We start from the raw sequence: 19,311 nt of genomic DNA, 5'->3' as shown, positions 1-19,311 counted from the left end.
CCTGCAACTTTCTTGTCCTCCATGAGAATGCCAAACCTCTTTGTTGTCTTTTTTACTTCTTCTCTATACCTCCCAGCCTAGCCAGGTACTTGTCAATAGAATTATGGTTTTCAAACCATCAACATTTATATTAAGCATGTTTAGGCATACGAATTTCATAATGACACTAAAATAAAGACAACATAATATTTGTAAGAAGCAATTCATTTATGAAAATCTTCATTTCATTTTGAACAAAGCACTGCATTTACAAATTATACATTGTTTGCTTATCTGTGCAAACAATTAAGTAAATTAATGTAATTCTAATTTTACGATTGTTTTATTTGTATTTTACAGCATAAAGTGAGAAACATACTTGAAAATATTGGCTAAAGGAATATTTTATTTCACCCAATATTATTTGAGCAATGAATTTTCAGCAGTTACATTAAATGATTTTACTTTTTCCTGTTCAACATATCCAAATAGAATACAATGAAATCAATCATATAACAATATTATTCAATAATTTTAAGGTTTAAAAACTCTACTATTTCCTCCCTCCCCCTTCCAAAGGAAAAAAGGTTTATATTTTTCATCTTCCAAATTTGCCAAGTTTATTTATGGCACTTGTTTCAAAGGTTGTTAAATCCCATCATGCCTTTCATATTCCCAGCAGCACCTTGTTGAAACTGTCTCATCATAGTCTGTAGACCAGCCATTCCACCTAAATTGGAAAGAAAAATATAATTAATACAACCAAATATTTCACCTATGAAGAGGAGGCTGCATCCCAACAGACTTGCAAGTGAAGTGTCATCTCACCTAGATGGACTGTTTGGGGCCTTGAATGATGATGAGGGAGGTGCAGGGGCAAGTGTAGCACTTGTCCTGGCACCTATCCCTATAAGTATGACAAATGCACTACAGTTTTATCTCCGCAAACATGAGTTCTTACTAGCTCTTCTTTCAGTTAGTCCTGACGAAGGGTCTCAGCCCAAATCGTCGACTATACCTCTTCCTAGAGATGCTGCCTGGCCTGCTGCGTTTCACCAGCAACTTTTATGTGTGTTACAGTTTTATCTGATAGGTTTTCTAAACAGGAAAACCTAAGTGCTATTGCACAGGAATTTTGTAACCGAAGTTAAAACGCAAAGGCAAGTATGCATGGGTAGAAGCCTTGAAAATGCATTATGGAGATACTTGCCCATATGATGAAGCACTCTTGGATCCATCATTTTAGCCATCTGCTGGTTGAGTTTAGCCATCTGAGATGGGTTGACATTTTTGGACATATCCCCTCCTGCACACCAGCCAAAAAATGGTGTTAATAAAACTTGAGTTAATTTTACAATAGATAGAGTAAAAGATCAAGTTATATATACTCATATTAAACATCAAGGCTGTAATTCCCTTTTTAAAAACTGGCTTTAGTTCACAATGACTCTCTCAATAATTCCTTGTATGCAGTCACCATTCAACTTTTGAGTCTGTGTCAGCTCTCTCAATAATCCTGTCAATTCAGCTCATTCATATTGCGACTCACAGAGAGGCTACAGGAGGCCACAATTAGACCCGAGTTGGTGGAGCAATGAAGTATGAGCTGCTGAGCCACTGAGCTGTTCGGATATCGTTTTTGCCTTTCGCAGTTTTCAGTATCATACTGAGAATGCTAAAGCATGTTTAACACCTCTTGTTATTTCACTGTTGTCAGGATACAGGAAACATGGTTATTCTAGAATTCTACAATCCTGCAAAACCTACATACCTTTGAAAAGACCTTTGATTCCTCCCATCTTTTTCACCATTTGAGCAAACTTTGTATACTGTGTCAGAAGCTCCTGTACGTCTCTGGTTGTAACACCAGCTCCTCGTGCCACTCTTTGGATCCTTCCTGGCTGTTTACTGAACAGTTTAGCACCATCTTTATTGTCGAGTTCTAGGAAAAAAAGTATCAGTGCCATCATTAATTTCCCTAAAGCTGCGCGATTTCAGATTTATACTTGTCAATCAAGAAATTTGACACTATTAAAGACAGATGCCTATTCCCATCTTAAGCCATGTACTCTCTTTAACAGCAGCATACAATAGTTAATGTACACCATCCACAAGCCACTGAAAACACATTCATGTAGAGCCTTGATCAGATCTGAAACATAACATTGAGCTCTTGGTATCACACAGTCTGATGAGAATGGGACATTGAGAGCTTAGTGTGTATTCATCTGCAAAGAAACGATCATCCAGAGGATCACCCAGACGGACTTGAAGCAGATGTCTTTACAGTTGAAAGTTCCAACTTTCGTACTCTAGTCTACTCAGAATAAAGAATAACAAGGCAATTATCCAATTACATTTTATTCCTGGATGCTACATTTTGGGCTTTTGGACCCATTTCCCAAAAATCACTCTCCTCCAGAGATCCAAATCTGACAGCATTTCAAAAATATTTGTTCCATCTTTTTCTTCAGATAATGTGAACCAAAGAATTTGATGGGAGACAGTAGTTAGCAAAGAATATATTAATAGAACATCGCAGAGAATCGATAGTAAAGTGTTAGTAAAAATTAGAGAAATAGAATGTAACATAATGAAGTAGTTCAATAAATTTAGGGTAATTTCTTCAAGATAAATGCACTAAGTAGAGGATAGTATATTATGGAAAGAATATTTTCCTAATAAACAGCTGTAAATAGAAGAATAAGGTGCAAAAATCAATCCCCATTTTTATTGCTTTACATTATGAAAGTCTTATGCCTCTTTGCAACATTCTGTTCCCAACTACACAATTAAATATATTTTTTTGACTTAGTGCCAACAGCAAAATTTCACATACAAACTTTCCCATACAACATTTTCCTATTTCATCCAACTCATTAATGTACATGGTGCAAAGCCAAGGTCCAGTACAGATTTAGACACTCCTACAAAATATATTTATTTGTTCCTTGTTTCCACCTGCCTATCCTTTATCAGTCTATTATTACCTTATTATTTCTGGTCTGCTTATTCATGTGGAAACATGGAAGGCCTACAGCACAATACAGGCCCTTTGGCCCACAATGCTGTGCCGAACATATACTTACTTTAGAAATTCCCTAGGGTTACCCATAGCCCTGTAATTTTCTAAGCTCCATATACCTATCCAAGAGCCTCTTAAAAGACCCTATTATATCCGCCTCCACCACTGTTGCCAGCAACCTATTCCACGCACTCACCACCCTGCGTAAAAAAACTTACCCCTGACATCTCCTCTGTACCTGCTTCCAAGCACCTTAAAACTGTGCCCTTTCGTGTTAGTCATTTCAGCCCTGGGAAAAAGCCTCTGACTATCCACACAAGCAATGCCTCTCATCATCTTGTACACCTCTATCAAGTTCACTCAACCTATTCTCAAAAGGCTCCCCAATCCAGGCAAATCTCCTCTTTCTATAGCTTCCATATCCATAGAAGTGACCAGGCACTGAGCACAGTACTCAAGTGGGGTCTGACCAGGGTCCTATGTAGCTGTATCACTACCTCCCAGCTCTTAAACTCAATCCCACGGTTGATGAACACCAATGCACCGTATGCTTTCTTAACCACAAAGTCAACCTGCACAGCAGCTTTGTGTGTCCTATGAACACAGACCCCAAGATCCCGCTATCCTCCACACTGCCAAGAGTCTTGCCATTAATACTACATTATGTCATCATATTTGACCTACCAAAATGAACCACGTCACACTTATCTGGGTTGAACTCCATCTGCCACTTCTCAGCCCAATTTTGCATCCTGTCAATGTCCCGCTGTAACCTCTGACAGTCCTCCACACTATCCACAACACCCTCAACCTTTCTGTCACCAGCAAATTTACTAACCCATCCTTCCACCTCCTCATCCAGGTCATTTATAAAAATCACGAAGAGTAGGGGTCCCAGAACAGATCCGAGGCACACCACTGGTCACTGACCTCCATGCAGAATATGACCCATCTACAACCACTCTTTGCCTTCTGTGGGCAAGTCAATTCTGGATCCACAACGCAAGGTTCCCTTGGATCCCATGCCTCCTTACTTTCTCAATAAGCCTTGCATGGGGTACCTTATCAAATGCCTTGCTGAAATCCATATACACATCATCTACTGCTCTACCTTCATTAATGTGTTTAGTCACATCTCAAAAAACTCAATCAGGCTCGTAAGGCACAACCTGCCTTTGACAAAACCATGCTGACTATTCCTAATCATATTATGCCTCTCCAAATGTTCATAAATCCTGCCTCTCAGGACTTTTTCCATCAACTTACCAACCACTGAATTAAAACTCACTGGTCTTTAATTTCCTGGGTTATCTCTACTCCGTTTTTTTGAATAAGTGAACAACATCTGCAACGCTCCAATCCTCCAAAACCTGTCCTGTTCTCATTGATGATGCAAAGATCATTGCCAGATGCTCAGCAATCTCCTCCCTCACCTCCCACAGTAACCAGGAGACATGTCCAACTTGGTGCTTTCCAAAAGCTCCAGCACATCCTCTTTCTTAATGTCTATATGATCTCATGCAGAGTATTATTAACATATTATATAACAAAAGATATTCTTGTGTTCAGAGGGCATTAGAAGTCTCAGGAACTTCTTCTTCACTCCCTCCTACAGTATGCAAATACATTCTTCCCTAAATTTGATGAACTCAGTGGAAGTGATGTAAAGGTCCCTTGTACAAGTGTGTGGTAAATACATGGATATCAAAAAGATTTTCTTTATTTTTAAAAATTGTTTATTGGGATGGTGGGGTTAAAGTTGAAACAATTTATACAGTGAACATTGGAGGCCTTCAGGGTCACTTTTGATTTTGGATAAAAGGGGCTAAATGGTCAGTCTACTCCTTTTATCAGATATGGAAAATGAATAAATTACTAGTCCAGTAATTCAGAACTCCAGCTAAAAATTCATTGACATAGATTTAAATCTCACTACGGCTGTGGATTTATATTCAGCTAAATAAATGTGCTAAATTTTCTACATCAATCATGAGGACATGTGGGAGGAAACCGATCACCTGGTGACATCCACCGTGATACAGATAGAATGTGTAAAAATCCACACAAAACCACCTCAGATGTACCAGACAACAGGAATTCTGCAGATGCTGGAAATTCAAGCAACACACATCAAAGTTGCTGGTGAACGCAGCAGGCCAGGCAGCATCTGTAGGAAGAGGTGCAGTCGACGTTTCAGGCCGAGACCCTTCGTCAGGACTAACTGAAGGAAGAGTGAGTAAGGGATTTGAAAGTTGGAGGGGGAGGGGGAGATCCAAAATGATAGGAGAAGACAGGAGGGGGAGGGATAGAGCCAAGAACTGGACAGGTGATAGGCAAAAGGGGATATGAGAGGATCATGGGACAGGAGGTCCGGGAAGAAAGACGGGGTGGGGGGGGGGGACCCAGAGGATGGGCAAGAGGTATATTCAGAGGGACAGAGGGAGAAAAAGGAGAGTGAGAGAAAGAATGTGTGCATAAAAATAAGTAACAGATGGGGTACGAGGGGGAGGTGGGGCCTTAGCGGAAGTTAGAGAAGTTGATGCTCATGCCATCAGGTTGGAGGCTACCCAGACGGAATATAAGGTGTTGTTCCTCCAACCTGAGTGTGGCTTCATCTTTACAGTAGAGGAGGCCGTGGATAGACATGTCAGAATGGGAATGGGATGTGGAATTAAAATGTGTGGCCACTGGGAGATCCTGCTTTCTCTGGCGGACAGAGCGTAGATGTTCAGCAAAGCGGTCTCCCAGTCTGCGTCGGGTCTCACCAATATATAAAAGGCCACATCGGGAGCACCGGACGCAGTATATCACCCCAGTCGACTCACAGGTGAAGTATTGCCTCCCCACCCAGAAGGACTGTTTGGGGCCCTGACTCCACCAGCCTCCGGGTCCAACATATTATTACCTACCACCCCACCAGCCTCCGGGTCCAACATATTATTCTCCGTAACTTCCGCCACCTCCAACGGGATCCCACCACTAAGGACATCTTTCCCTCCCCCCCTCTCTCTGCATTCTGCAGGGATCACTCCCTACGCAACTCCCTTGTCCATTCGTCCCCCCCATCCCTCCCCACTGATCTCCCTCCTGGCACTTATCCGTGTAAGCGGAACAAGTGCTACACATGCCCTTACACTTCCTCCCTTACCACCATTCAGGGCCCCAAACAGTCCTTCCAGGTGAGACAACACTTCACCTGTGAGTCCACTGGGGTGATATACTGTGTCCGGTGCTTCCGATGTGGCCTTTTATATATTGTCGAGACCCAACGCAGACTGGGAGTCCCCTTTGCTGAACATCTACGCTCTGTCCGCCAGAGAAAGCAGGATCTCCCAGTGGCCACACATTTTAATTCCACATCCCATTCCCAATCTGACATGTCTATCCACGGCCTCCTCTACTGTAAAGATGAAGCCACACTCAGGTTGGAGGAACAACACCTTATATTCCGTCTGGGTAGCCTCCAACCTGATGGCATGAACATCGACTTCTCTAACTTCCGCTAAGGCCCCACCTCCCCCTCGTACCCCATCTGTTACCTATTTTTATGCACACATTCTTTCTCTCACTCTCCTTTTTCTCCCTCTGTCCCTCTGAATATACCTCTTGCCCATCCTCCGGGTCCCCCCCCCCCCCATCTTTCTTCCCGGACCTCCTGTCCCATGATCCTCTCATATCCCCTTTTGCCTATCACCTGTCCAGCTCTTGGCTCTATCCCTCCCCCTCTTGTCTTCTCCTATCATTTTGGATCTCCCCCTCCCCCTCTCAAATCCCTTACTCACTCTTCCTTCAGTTAGTCCTGACGAAGGGTCTTGGCCTGAAACGTCGACTGCACCTCTTCCTACAGATGCTGCCTGGCCTGCTGCGTTCACCAGCAACTTTGATGTGTGCTGCTCAGATGTACCAGGATCAGTGGAGCTGTGGGAGAACAAAGCAATCTACTTGCCAAGTTCCTGTCTAACATAAGGAGGAGACTCTCAGGTTGGAAGAACATCATCTCATATTCCATCTTGGTAGCCTCTAAATCTGACAGCACAAAAATCTATTTCTCTAATTTCTGTCTCTCTCCCCATCTTTTTCCATTTCTTCCTATTTTGGCACCTATTTCTCTTTTCCTCATCTGCCCATCATCTCTCTCTGTTATGCCTCCTCCAGCCCCTTCTCCCATGATGAATTCTCCTCTCAGATTCCTTTTTCTTCAGCCCTTTACCTTTTCCACCCATCACCTCCATCCTCCTTCACTCACTCACCAACCTTCCCCTTCACCTATCACTTGTGAGCTGTACTCCTTTCCATAACACACACAAAATGCTGGTGGAAGTCAGCAGGCCAGGCAGCATCAATGGAAGAGTAAACAGTCAATGTTTCCATAAGCTACAGACCATAAGACATAGGAGTAGAATTAGGCTATTCAGCTCACCAAACTGCTCCATCATTCCATCTTGGCTGATTTATTATTCTTCTCAACCCCATTCTCATGCCTGCTGCTTGTAACTTTAGACACTATTATGAGTTAGTACTAATTAATAATCTATTAAACTCTGTTTTAAATATACCCAATGATGACCTCCACAGCTGTCTGTGGCAATGAGTTCATCACCATCTGGCTAAAGAAATTCCTCATCTCTGTTCTCAATGGATGTCCTTCTCTAGTCCTAGACTCCACTACTAAAGGAAAAATCTTCTCCACGTCCACTGTCCAGGCCTTTCAAAATTCGATGGGCTTCAATGAGATACCAACTCATTCTTCTGAACTCCAGCAAGTACAGGCCCAAAGCCATCAAATGCTCCTCACACGTTAATCCTTTCATTCCCGGGATCATTGTCATGAATGATCTTCTTCCTACTCTGGACCCTCCCCAATGCCAGCACATCCTTTCTGAGATAGGAGACTCAATACAGCTCAAAATACTCCAAATGCAGTCTGACCAATGCCTTGCAATGCTGAGGCTTTAAATCCTTGCTCTTATACAATAAATAGTTCTCTTGAAATGAATGAATGCATGCCAATATTGCATTTGCCTTCCTTACCACCAACTTAACCTGCAAATTAATCTTTAAGGAATCCTGCACATGGACTCCCAAGTCCATTTGCACCTCTGATTTCTGAATTTTCTCCCCATTTAGAAAATAGTCCGTGCCTTTATTCCTTCTACCAAAGTGCATAGCCATACACTTCCCTACACTATATTCCATCTGCCACTTCTTTGCCCATTCTTTTAATCTGTGCTTCTTAAAAAGCTTGCTTCCGCAACACTATTTGCCATTCCACCCATCTTCGTATCATCTGCAAACTTTACCACAAAGCTATCAATTCCATCACCCAAATCATTGACATACAACCTGAAAAGATATGGTCCCAGCAATAACCCCTACAGAACACTACTCGCCACCCAACCAAAAAAAAGGCCCCATTTCCACTCTTTGCCTCCTGCCAGTCAGCCAGTCTTTTATCCATGCTAGTATCTTTTCTGTAATAACATGAGCTCTAATTTTGTTTAGCAGCCTCAGGTGCAGCACTTTTGTCAAAAGCCTTTTGAAAATCCAAGTAAACAACATCCACTGACTCTCCTTTATCTAACCTGCCTGTTATTTCATCAGACAAATCTAAGGGATTTGTCAAGCAAAATATTTCCTCAAGTAAACCATGTTGGCTTCAGTCTATTTTATCATGGGTGCCTCCAAGTACCCTGAAACCTCAATTTTAATAATAGACTCCAACATCTTCCCAACCACTGAAACCAGACTAACTGGCCTGTAATATCCTTTCTTTTGCCTCCGTCCCTTCTTTGAGGGTAGAGTGACATTTGCGATTTTCTAGTACTCCAGAACCATACTAGGATCTGGTGCTTCTTGAAAGACCATTACCTCCACAATTTCTCAAACTACCCCCTTCAGAAGCCTGCCCTGGGGCGTAGTCCTTCAGACCTTTCAGCTTCACAAGCACCTTCTCCTTAGTAATAGCAACTACACTCATTTCTGCCCTGATACTCTTGAATTTCTGGCATATTGGTCTTCCACAATGAAGACTGACACAATATACTTAAGTCCAACCACCATTTCTTTGTCCTTCCACCACACCCGCAACCAATATTACCTCTCCAGCATCATTTTTCAGCAATCTAATATTCAGTCTTGCCTCTCTTTTACTCTTCATATATCCAAAAACAACTTTTGGTATCCTCTTTTATATGATTGGTTAGTTTTCCTTCATTATTTCATCTTTATTGCTGTTTTAGCTTCCTTCTGGTGGTTTTCAAAAGCTTCCCAATCCTCTAAATTCCCACTAATTTTTACTATATTTTATGCCTTTTTTTTTGCTTTTATACTGTCTTTGACTTTGCTCGACAGCCATGGTTGCCTCATCCTCCCTTTAGAATACTACTTCTTTGGGGTGTATCTAACCTGCGCCTCCCAAATTGGTCCCAGAAATGCCAGCCATTGCGGTTCTGACACCATCCCTGGAAGTGTCCTTTTCCAGTCAACTTTGGCCAGTACCTCTCTCATGTCTCTGTAGTTGCCTTTGCTCCATTATAATACTGATATAACTGATTTTAGCTTTTCCCTCTCAAACTGCAGGGTGAATTCTATTGTATTATGATTCTGCCCCACCTCCTTATTTCAGCTTCTTTCCCCCCCTTTTTTTCCCAGTCCTGATGAAGGGTCTCGGCCCAAATGTTGACTGTTTATCCCTCTCCACAGATGCTGCCTAACCTGCTGAGTTCCTCCAGCATTTAGGGTGTAATATCCTACACAAAGCAACAATTATCTATTTCCTTTTATAAATATTTGCTGCGCCTCACACATGGTCATATTTATACATTTGTGTAATATTAACAGAATTAAAAGTATAAAGCACAGAGTAGATAGAGTATACCTTGGTCATTCATACTATCCATTATGGTCATCAGTTTCTTGAGCCTTGCCATTGATTCTTGTTCATTGCCTTTACTCATGAAATCAGTTCCAAAGCCAGGGATCATACCCTTGAAGAAAAAGACATAATTGATAATTAGACATAAGGAATAAATTAATTACAGAAAAATATTTTTGACCCTCCAAAATAAATATGTTTGGGGCAGAGCCATTTACATTTGACCTAAATAACCAATGCAAAGTATACATGCAGTTACAAAAGGCAATAAATTCTTGAACACGAGGTTATTATTTCTAGTATGTGATACAAATCATTGAGCCCATGTTAACTCCCCCCCCACCCCCCGGGATGAAATGGCTGACACGAGGGGGCATAGTTTTAAGGTGCTCGGAAGTAGGTACACAGTAGGTTGTCAGGGGCAAGTTTTTTCAAACAGAGAGTGATGGGTGTGTGGAATGCACTGCCAGTGATGGTGGTGGAGGCAAATACAATAGGTGACTCTTAGATAGGCAATGAAGCTTAGAAAATTAGAGGGCTATGCGGCAGGGTATTCTAGTCAGTTTCTAGAGTAGGTTACACAGTCGGCACAACACTGTGGGCCGAAGGGCTTGTAATGTGCTGTAGATATCTATGTTCTATGTTTTCTTTACTTTAATACTTACTGTTACAACATGCACTTTACCTAGTTAAACTGCAGAAAATATTTTAAAACCCACCATTATCTGACTGAATGGACCCATCTTCATAATGTTTTGAAACTGCTCATACATATCACGCAGGGTGAACTGACCTACAAAGGAGAGAGCAAGCCATTAAGTCATTTTAGTTTCAAATCCTCCTCTTCTCCCTCACAATATTTTAGATTCAAGCTTACCATGTTTAAGTTTGTCTATTAGTTCTTCATTGTCATCCAATTTCAATTCATTTACCTTATCTATTAAACCTTCAATATCACCCATACCTGGAATGTATGAAAATTAAAGTTTTAGTATACATATTATTTACAAACACAGTATATACAACAGCAAAAATAATAAAGAAACCTACCAAGTAATTTGCTAATGAAGGGCTGTGTTTTGAATGGTTCAAAATCATCAATGTGTTCTCCAGTACCAATAAAAATTATTGGACTTTTGGTGGCTGCCACTCTGCAACAAAATATAGAACATGTTGCTATGTGCTCACCCTTTCTCATGTTCACATTTTGTTCACAAAACAGAAAATAATTGGATAATACCAAAATAATTAGGCTGAGGGGAGATCTGACAGAGATTTATAAGATTATGAGAGGCATAGATAGAGTAGGCAGGGAGCATCTTTTTCCCAGAATAAAAATATCTAATACCAGAGGGCATGCACTGAGGTGAGGGTGGGAGGTTCAAAAGAGATGTGAGGGGTAATTTTATTTTTTTAAACTCAGACTGATGGATGTCTGGAATGCACTGCCTGGTTTGTTGTTAGAGCCAAATATATTAGAAACTCTCAAGAGACGTTTAGATAGGCACATGAATGCGAGGAAGATGGAGGGATATAGACATTGTGTAAGTAGGAGAATTAGTTCTTTGGGGGTTTTGATTTACTTTTTGGCTGGTTTGGCATAACAGTGATCTGAAGGGTCTGTTCTTGTGCTGTACTGTTCTATGTTCTATTTCCCATATACTGCACAATTCAGTATCGTAGTTCAGAAAAATCAAGTAAAATTAGAATGAGATTTACCCTGCCAAGTTGCTAATGTTTACCAGCAATTAGCTGGTACTTTACTTTCTCAAAATCTTAATGTCATAGAACAGGGGTCCCCAACCTTTTTTGCAACGCGGACCAGTTTAATATTGACAATATTCTTGCGGACCAGCTGACCCGGGGGTGGGGGTGGGGAGAGGGGGGTGGTGTTCAGTTCAACAGTGCGTGACAGGGAATGAGGAAAGGTGCAGCTGACTCATGTCGCCAAAACATATCATTTCCTCGCGGCCCGGTGGTTGAGGACCACTGTCATAGAAGAAAGACCATCAAGTTTCTGCTGGTCAAAAGCGATTCTATCTACCCTTTATTTCCCAGTTACCTATTCATCCCTCGAATTATCTTGCCACGCCTTGCAATAGGGTAATTTACAGTTGTTAATTAAAACACTAGCACAACTTTGGAAAAAACATAACAACCAAGTGGAAACAGTGTCACGGGGACAACACACTATTTGATACAGAAAGCACCGGAAGTCCTGATCAAAGCTGGTTCCTAGATCTACAAGATAACTGCAGTACCTATGTGTCAATGTACCATTCTCCTCCTTACACACATACGTCCCTTAAAGTTTGTGCCATAGCTTTTCTTCAAATAATTTTTAAAAATATCAAGTAAATTTGAACAATTCTGCCATCTGAACTCTGCAATTAGATAACGCTAAGATTGCACAATTCAATTGCAGTTGATAACACCGTAGCTTTGGGAAAATCATCAAGTTTGGGACTTGCAGAGATGAGTACATTTACTGAAGGAAATAAAAGATAGAAGGCAAACTATTGATAAAGCTAATACTTGTTACTGTGAAATGCTTCTGAATTTGTGATTTTTGCAAACTTTAATTTTGCACATCAGCTTTCACCTAATGAGAAAATGACATGAAAAATGTAGAGCTTGAATATTTTGTAAGGAAATGCTACCTTGTGGCAAGACTGTGCAGATCTAAAGTGATGTTTAAGATCTGAGCAATCTTTGGTTTCCATTAATCAAATGTGGAATTCATAAGGCAAGAATGGTGATAGATGATAGTTATAACAGAATGTAAAGAACATAAAGCATAGTACAGCAGAGAAAAATAGATCCTTCAGCCCATGACGTCTGTGCTGACCAATATACCAATTTAAACTTCACAACTGCCTTTACATTCTACGCTGCATTACATCCACTCAGGTTACAGAAAACTGCCATTACAGAATTCACAAATCACTTCCCAAAATTTGAGATGAATAAAATTTTTCATAGAATTTATGTTAAAAAAGTAAATAAATCAACACTTTTTCCCCCAACTTGCATTTCTTTACGCATGCACAGAAAATTGCAATACAGATCATTGTCAAGAAACATAAACCCCTTCCTTTCTGCAGTGGTCATCTGTAATTGTTGCTAATATATTAAGATCTAATACGTTTATTAATAATGAAATTTTAAAAAACAAGCTTTTCAATTGAGGCTATATTCACAGAAAAGAAAAAAAATCACTCTTAAAAAGATCTTCAAAACTAAGCATAATTGAGAACAAATCTAAAAATACAATTTGAAGTCAGACAGCAGATGGACTAACACTAAAGCTTTTCACAAAGAATAAATTCTTACCTACTCTGCCATTCCCACAGCATTACGTCTGGAACTTAGTGCAACAGGTGCTGCCATATGTGTCACTGTCTGTACAGTGCAATGAAAGGGCCCCATTTTGCTTGGATTACCTACCCATTATTATAGGCGAGGGTTACAGAGACAGGATTCAGGACTGGAGCTTCTCCAGTAAAGGAGCAGACTGAGTTGAATCAGAGCTGTGGAGGGGTAACCCACAAGGCATCAATGCTATGTAGTACAACTGACATGTACTTTTCAGAAATATAATATACTCCAGATTATGAATGGAGGTAGTAAATTGGGAAAAAAAGCACATATATGGAAAAGATCTGACTTAAAGCCTTATAAGAATGTAAAGACAACAGGAGGCAACTAGAAAAACATGAATCCCATTATTGCAACAAAACTATGACAATTCTAGTTCTGACAAAGGCTCTTTGACCTGAAACATTAACAGCGTTCCTTGGCCCTCAGACGCAGTCCAATCTGCTAAATATACTGTATATTAAAACAATACTGGCAATATATTTTAAAATACACTAAAAATACTGCCACTCATTTGCCAAGCGCACCATTTTATCAAAGTCCTCCTTTGGAATCCGGCGTAAACAGTTATTTGCAATGCTACCTGCTTTAGTACCTGCAAATTTAATATTGACCGCTGCAGCCCAATTTTCAAATATTTCATATATACAAGGAGTAGCAGTACCAAAACAGAAACCTCTTAGGATACTTAAATACAAAAAAAATCTTCAATTATTAACATTTCCTGCTAATTAATTTTACAACTGAAATTATATGGCTAGCTTATTTCCATAGCTATTAATTTTCTGTACGTGGTAATTTATTTAAGGCTTTCTTAATGCTTATGTACAGTACATCCACTGCAGCATTTCATCAAACAAATTCTGTATCCTCAAAGCATTCTTCACAACATGGAAATCTTTTCCAAAGCTGTGTTGGCTTTTCCTTCATTTTATAGCTATGTAGTGGTTTTAATTTATTACAGGTTGAAGAAAATAATTTTCTTCATTATTCAACTCACTTGTAACTTTGTAGGTTATGGTAGTTTTTCTTTATGAAAACAGTTATTGTATGGAACACCCTCTAATCTTACAACTATCAACATAACTAATTAATAGGATTTCTTGTGCCTCTGACTTCTCCCCCACTACCCCTACCAATTAACAACCCTCACATACACGCTCTCACCCCTATACCCAAGCCACCCCACACACACATTTCATATTGATTCATCAAACTGAGCCAATTCTTGATCCAACTCATCTCCATCATTCTTCCTTTTATACTCTACTGATTTTATCTCAACTTTCAGAAATTCATTCTCACATTTTAGACTTATTTTTACTGATGGATCCACTGAATGTTTACATGTCATAGTTATTTTTAGTTTAATTCATCTAGATTTTTCATTACATATTGGGTGTTGGTCTTTTATTTTTACTTTTTTTCTTTAATTGGGTTCATTTGGGTTTCTTACTTTGTGGCTACTTGGGAGCAAACAAATCTCAAGGTTGATTAATTTACATATTCTTTGATAATAAATGTATTTTGAAACATTTTTGTATTTAAAACTCATACTTATTGCTCTATTTGCCTACTTCAAATTTAGTTCTTAACTTTATTGATATCACTCAAAATGTATTAACTTCCTGTAAAACTTCCTGTATTTCTCTAATAGGATATTTTTAAAATCTACCACAAGACAAAACAACGTTAAAATTTACAGTGTTAAATTTTGGAACACACTTAATACAAAGTTATACTGCACAACACAAAAGTGTCAATACAAACTCTTAATGCAAAGAGTTGTATCAGGGGTATCTTTATTGCCACCAAGGCAGTGTATGGCCTAAACCCCCTTCTCTCCAAAAATGGACAAAGGCCTCTAAAGGACAATGATACCATCAATTCTCGATGGAAGGAACACTTTCAGGAGCTACTTAATCATAACACTACTGTAGACATTGAAGTCATCAACCAGCTCCCACGACAACCTATGAATGAAGACACGAGTAAGCCTCCTAGTATCTACGAAGTGAAGGCAGCTTGCAAGAAATCGAGAAACAAGGCCACTGTACCTGATGGAATTCCAGCAGAAATCCTCAAGAAAGGTGGCACAGAACTTCTAAATTATATTCATGACCTGCTTGTCAAGATCTGGAATCAGGAGACGATTCCATCTGAATTCAAGGACACCCTGATTGTCAACACTTATCAAAAAGAGTGACAAAGCCAATTGCGAAAATTATAGAGGCATCTCCCTCCTCTCTACAACAGGAAAAGTACTCAGCCAAATTTTATGTGACTGGCTTTCACCTCTGGCAGAAGATCTCCTGCCTGAGTCTCAGTGTGGCTTTCATCCAGCCAGAGGAACATCTGATATGATTTTTTTTTAAACAGCACATTAATTGCAGAAGAAAACCTGGGAACAAAATCTCCCACTTTATAAGGCCTTCATAGACCTTACAAAAGCATTTGACTAAATCGTCCTGCCCTCTGGCAGGTACTGTCCAAAACCGGATGCCCGGAGAAATACCTCAAGATCCTGCAGCTCTTGCACTCCTATCATTGTTTAACAGTCATCAGCAACAGCAGCTCTGAAACAGCACCTTTTAAAGTTGAGACCAGGGTCAACCAGGGGTGCATCATTGCCCCAACTCTGCTTGCCATTTCATTGCAACGATTCTTCACCTCACAGGCCAAGACCTCCCACAAGGAGTCCAGATTCTCTATAGGACAGATGGAGGGCTCTTAAAAGGTTCAAGGTAAACAGCAAGGTGTCAACTACTTCTGTCATGGAGTTCCAATACGCAGACAACAACGCCATCACAGCTCACTGAGAATCTGCAGTGCATAATGGATGCCTTTGCCGGAGTATACAAGTTCCTGGGACTTGATCTAAACATCACGAAAACCCAAATCTTGCAACAACCTGCTCCAGATCAAGCTTCTAAACCTCCAACCATCCAAATTGACAACATTCCTCTGGAGAACACTGATCATTTCTCATATCTTGGCAACTTTCTTTCTTCAAGAGCCGACATTGACCTTGAAGTAAAATGCAAAATAGACTGTGTGAGTGCAGCTTTTGCCAGGCTGAGAAAGAGGGTTTTTGAAGATTAGGATATCAAAGCCAACACTAAGCTTCTGGTCTATAAAGCTATAGTCCTCCCTTCCTTGCTATATGGAGTAGAGTCACAGACAACATATAGCAGACACATAAAATCCCTAGAAACTTCCCATCACAGATGCCTCCAAAATATTCTTAATTAGCTAGAAGAACAAGGCATACTAATTCCAGCATCCTGGAGGAAGCAAACATTAACTCCGTAGCCACAATCATGACTCAACATCAATTGTGACAGGTCAGCCACAGAATCAGTATGCCTGCCTCCTACCTCCCTAAACAACTCCTGTTCGGCCAACTTGTGGATGCAAAGCGAACTCCTAGAGGGCAGAAAAAGTGGTTCAAGGACAGTATCAAGACCCACCTGAGGAAGTGCCACATCAACCTGAATGGATAGGAGAGCTTAGCACAGGATAGGAAAAGCTGTCTATGAGGGGACTGCACAGCTCGAAGAATACCTCCACCATGCCGCTGAGACTAAGCAGCTACAATGTAAGGAGAGACGGAGAAAAGGCCCAACCAGCTACATCCACGACCACTTCAATGACTTACACCTGCCAACATTGGAATAGGACTTGTGAATCACGGATCGGCATCTTCAGTTTTTTTTTTAATTCAGGAGGAGGGTTGGGCATGGGGATAGCAACCCTATCCCATAAAAAAAAGTGCTACAGGAATGTCAACAGAAGTTCTAAAACCTCATCCCTGGGAGAGGAAGGATACACCAAGAAGATGGGTTACACCTGGAGACAACACGAAGGACTGGCCCAGCTCATAGAAGTCTGGTGAGCTACTGTCCGCTGTCTATGCCCCAGTAGTGGTGATTGGGCTTAAGTAAGTTCACTTTCAGACCAATTCTTGTGGAGGGCTGGAGTTGAAGGCCAAGGAACAAGGTCCGTGGCAGGGGCTGAAAAGAATACCTATGGTTTGCTCACTATTTTATGGGAGAAATTTTATTTTTCATCTTGTCCTGGATGTCAAACGTACCGCATAACACTTGAAGGTGGGGGGGGGGGGGGTAGAAATCAGAGAGAATGAAGTAGAGATATATCTAATATAGGAAGCCTGAGGTTTTTCAAATAATGTTGCCAAGAAATAAAGGGGTTAATAAAGCACTATTGGGAGACACTACATCCTCTTGTACTAGTGTACCAAGCAGTCTTTAACTGGAAAGACAAGGATAGGAAAAGCTTCATGTGATCCCATCCAGATGGACTTAGAAAAGCAATGGAGTCATCTAATCAAATCTACAATGAACTGCAAACAGGTCAAAAAGGATTTTTAAAAAAAGTAGTCACAAATGATAAAGAATTTCACTCATGATTCATTAGCCATTTTGGTAGTATTCCAGTTGTGGAAACTCAAAAAAAGTCAAAGAAATTCTTCAACATTTGGAAACAAATGACTCCACCACAAAAAATAAACGAGTTGAAACCTTGTCAATTCAACTTCAGTACAAAATTAGATGCAGAACCAAACTTTCCTGATATTTAAGTCAAACCCATTTAATATATATCTATTAAACGATGTTCTGTATTAGTAAATCTGAATAGGTCTTTGTAATAAAATGCCATGCAGAAAAATTAGCACTTATTTATAAAACAGAATTCAGAGCACTTACGCACTGAGAGCACCTCCTCCCTTAGCGTGACCATCGAGCTTAGTAACAATTACTGATGCAACATCCACTTTGTCCTTGAAAGCTTTTGCTTGTGCTTCACAGGCTTGACCAATAGATGCATCCATTACATAAACAATGTTGTCGGGTTGCTAAAATGATTTTCAGGAAGAAACAGATACATTTTTCAATAATAAAAGCTTCAAACAAAAAACAGAATGATTTCCCAATCATATTGAAACTTACTATGGAATTTGAAACTTGCAACATTTCTTCAAATAATGAATCTTCCTGTTTGTGCCGGCCACTGGTATCAACAATTATTATCTCAAAGTTTTCTTTTTTAAATTTTTCCACACCTTCTGAGGCAATGATCACTGGGTCCATTTCTGTGTAGCTAATTTCAACAAGAAAAAGATTTTTGATTTGTATACTTGTAATTTGAATAGCTGAAGTCACACCCAAATATGAACAGATGTATAGCAGGTCAAGCAGCATCTGCGGCAAACAAAAATATAGATTAAATGTTTTAGGTCATTGAACTTTGCAATAAAACATTCTAATAAATGTGCTAAGGGTCTGTAAACCAATCATTTGTGCAGTTCTGGTTACCACATTATCACATTATAGAAAAGATGCAGTGGCAAATAAAGAGTGCAGAAGTGATTCACAAAGATGTTGCCGGGGGGGGGGGGGGGGGTGGATTCAGACATAAAGAGATTGGATAGCCTGGCTTATTCTCAGTGAAATGCAGGGGGGCTGAGGGCTGACGTCATAAAAGTGCATAAAATTATGACAGCATACCAGATGTTCAGAATCTCTCTCTCTAGGGCAGGGAAGTCTGGAACTAGAGGCACAAGTTTAAGGTGAAAGGAGATAAACTGAAGGGATATTTGAGGGTAACACACATGAAGTGCTGGATGAATGCAGGCCATGCAGCATCTATGGAAAAGAGTGAACTGTCGACGTTTCGGGCCAAGATCCTTCATCAAGACTCTTGTCTATAGATGTTGCCTGGCCTGCTGAGTTCCTCCAGCATTTTGTGTGTATTATTTTTGATTTCCAGCATCTGCAGGTTTTATTTTGTCTGGGATATTTGAGGGTTAAGTTTTCACATGTAAAGGGCGGTTATCCGAAATAAACTGCCAGAGGAGGTGGTGGTAGAGGCAGATAACATTACAATGTTTAAAAGCACTTGAACAACCTCCGATCAACGTAGACAGGTCACAGGAGCAATATTTGTGCTCTACAATTCTTTCATTCTGTATTTCCCTTCTTTCTAATCAATACAAAGTATAATCACAATAGAGCAGATCTTCTGTAGGAACAAA

General features: G+C 40.2%; 1 protein-coding gene across 1 annotated transcript in view; it reads right to left on the bottom strand.

Moving 5' to 3' along the window:
- Positions 1 to 365: 365 nt before the first annotated feature.
- The window catches only part of srp54 (signal recognition particle 54), a 40,543-nt gene continuing 21,597 nt past the window's right edge, over positions 366 to 19,311 (bottom strand). The window contains exons 9-17 of the mRNA XM_072267552.1: positions 18,227 to 18,377; positions 17,984 to 18,132; positions 10,929 to 11,029; positions 10,756 to 10,842; positions 10,598 to 10,671; positions 9,882 to 9,990; positions 1,751 to 1,921; positions 1,190 to 1,285; positions 366 to 709 (exon numbers count right to left, since the gene is read on the bottom strand). Of these exons, the coding sequence (XP_072123653.1) occupies positions 618 to 709; positions 1,190 to 1,285; positions 1,751 to 1,921; positions 9,882 to 9,990; positions 10,598 to 10,671; positions 10,756 to 10,842; positions 10,929 to 11,029; positions 17,984 to 18,132; positions 18,227 to 18,377 (1,030 nt within the window). The 3' untranslated portion in view covers positions 366 to 617. The remainder of the gene's footprint in view (positions 710 to 1,189; positions 1,286 to 1,750; positions 1,922 to 9,881; positions 9,991 to 10,597; positions 10,672 to 10,755; positions 10,843 to 10,928; positions 11,030 to 17,983; positions 18,133 to 18,226; positions 18,378 to 19,311) is intronic.

The sequence above is a fragment of the Mobula birostris genome, chromosome 1 (genome assembly GCF_030028105.1).
Source record: "Mobula birostris isolate sMobBir1 chromosome 1, sMobBir1.hap1, whole genome shotgun sequence".
In the NCBI taxonomy this organism is placed as follows: domain Eukaryota; kingdom Metazoa; phylum Chordata; class Chondrichthyes; order Myliobatiformes; family Myliobatidae; genus Mobula; species Mobula birostris.
Note: the sequence above shows the minus strand (reverse complement) of the source record. Positions and strands in the feature narration are given on the sequence as shown.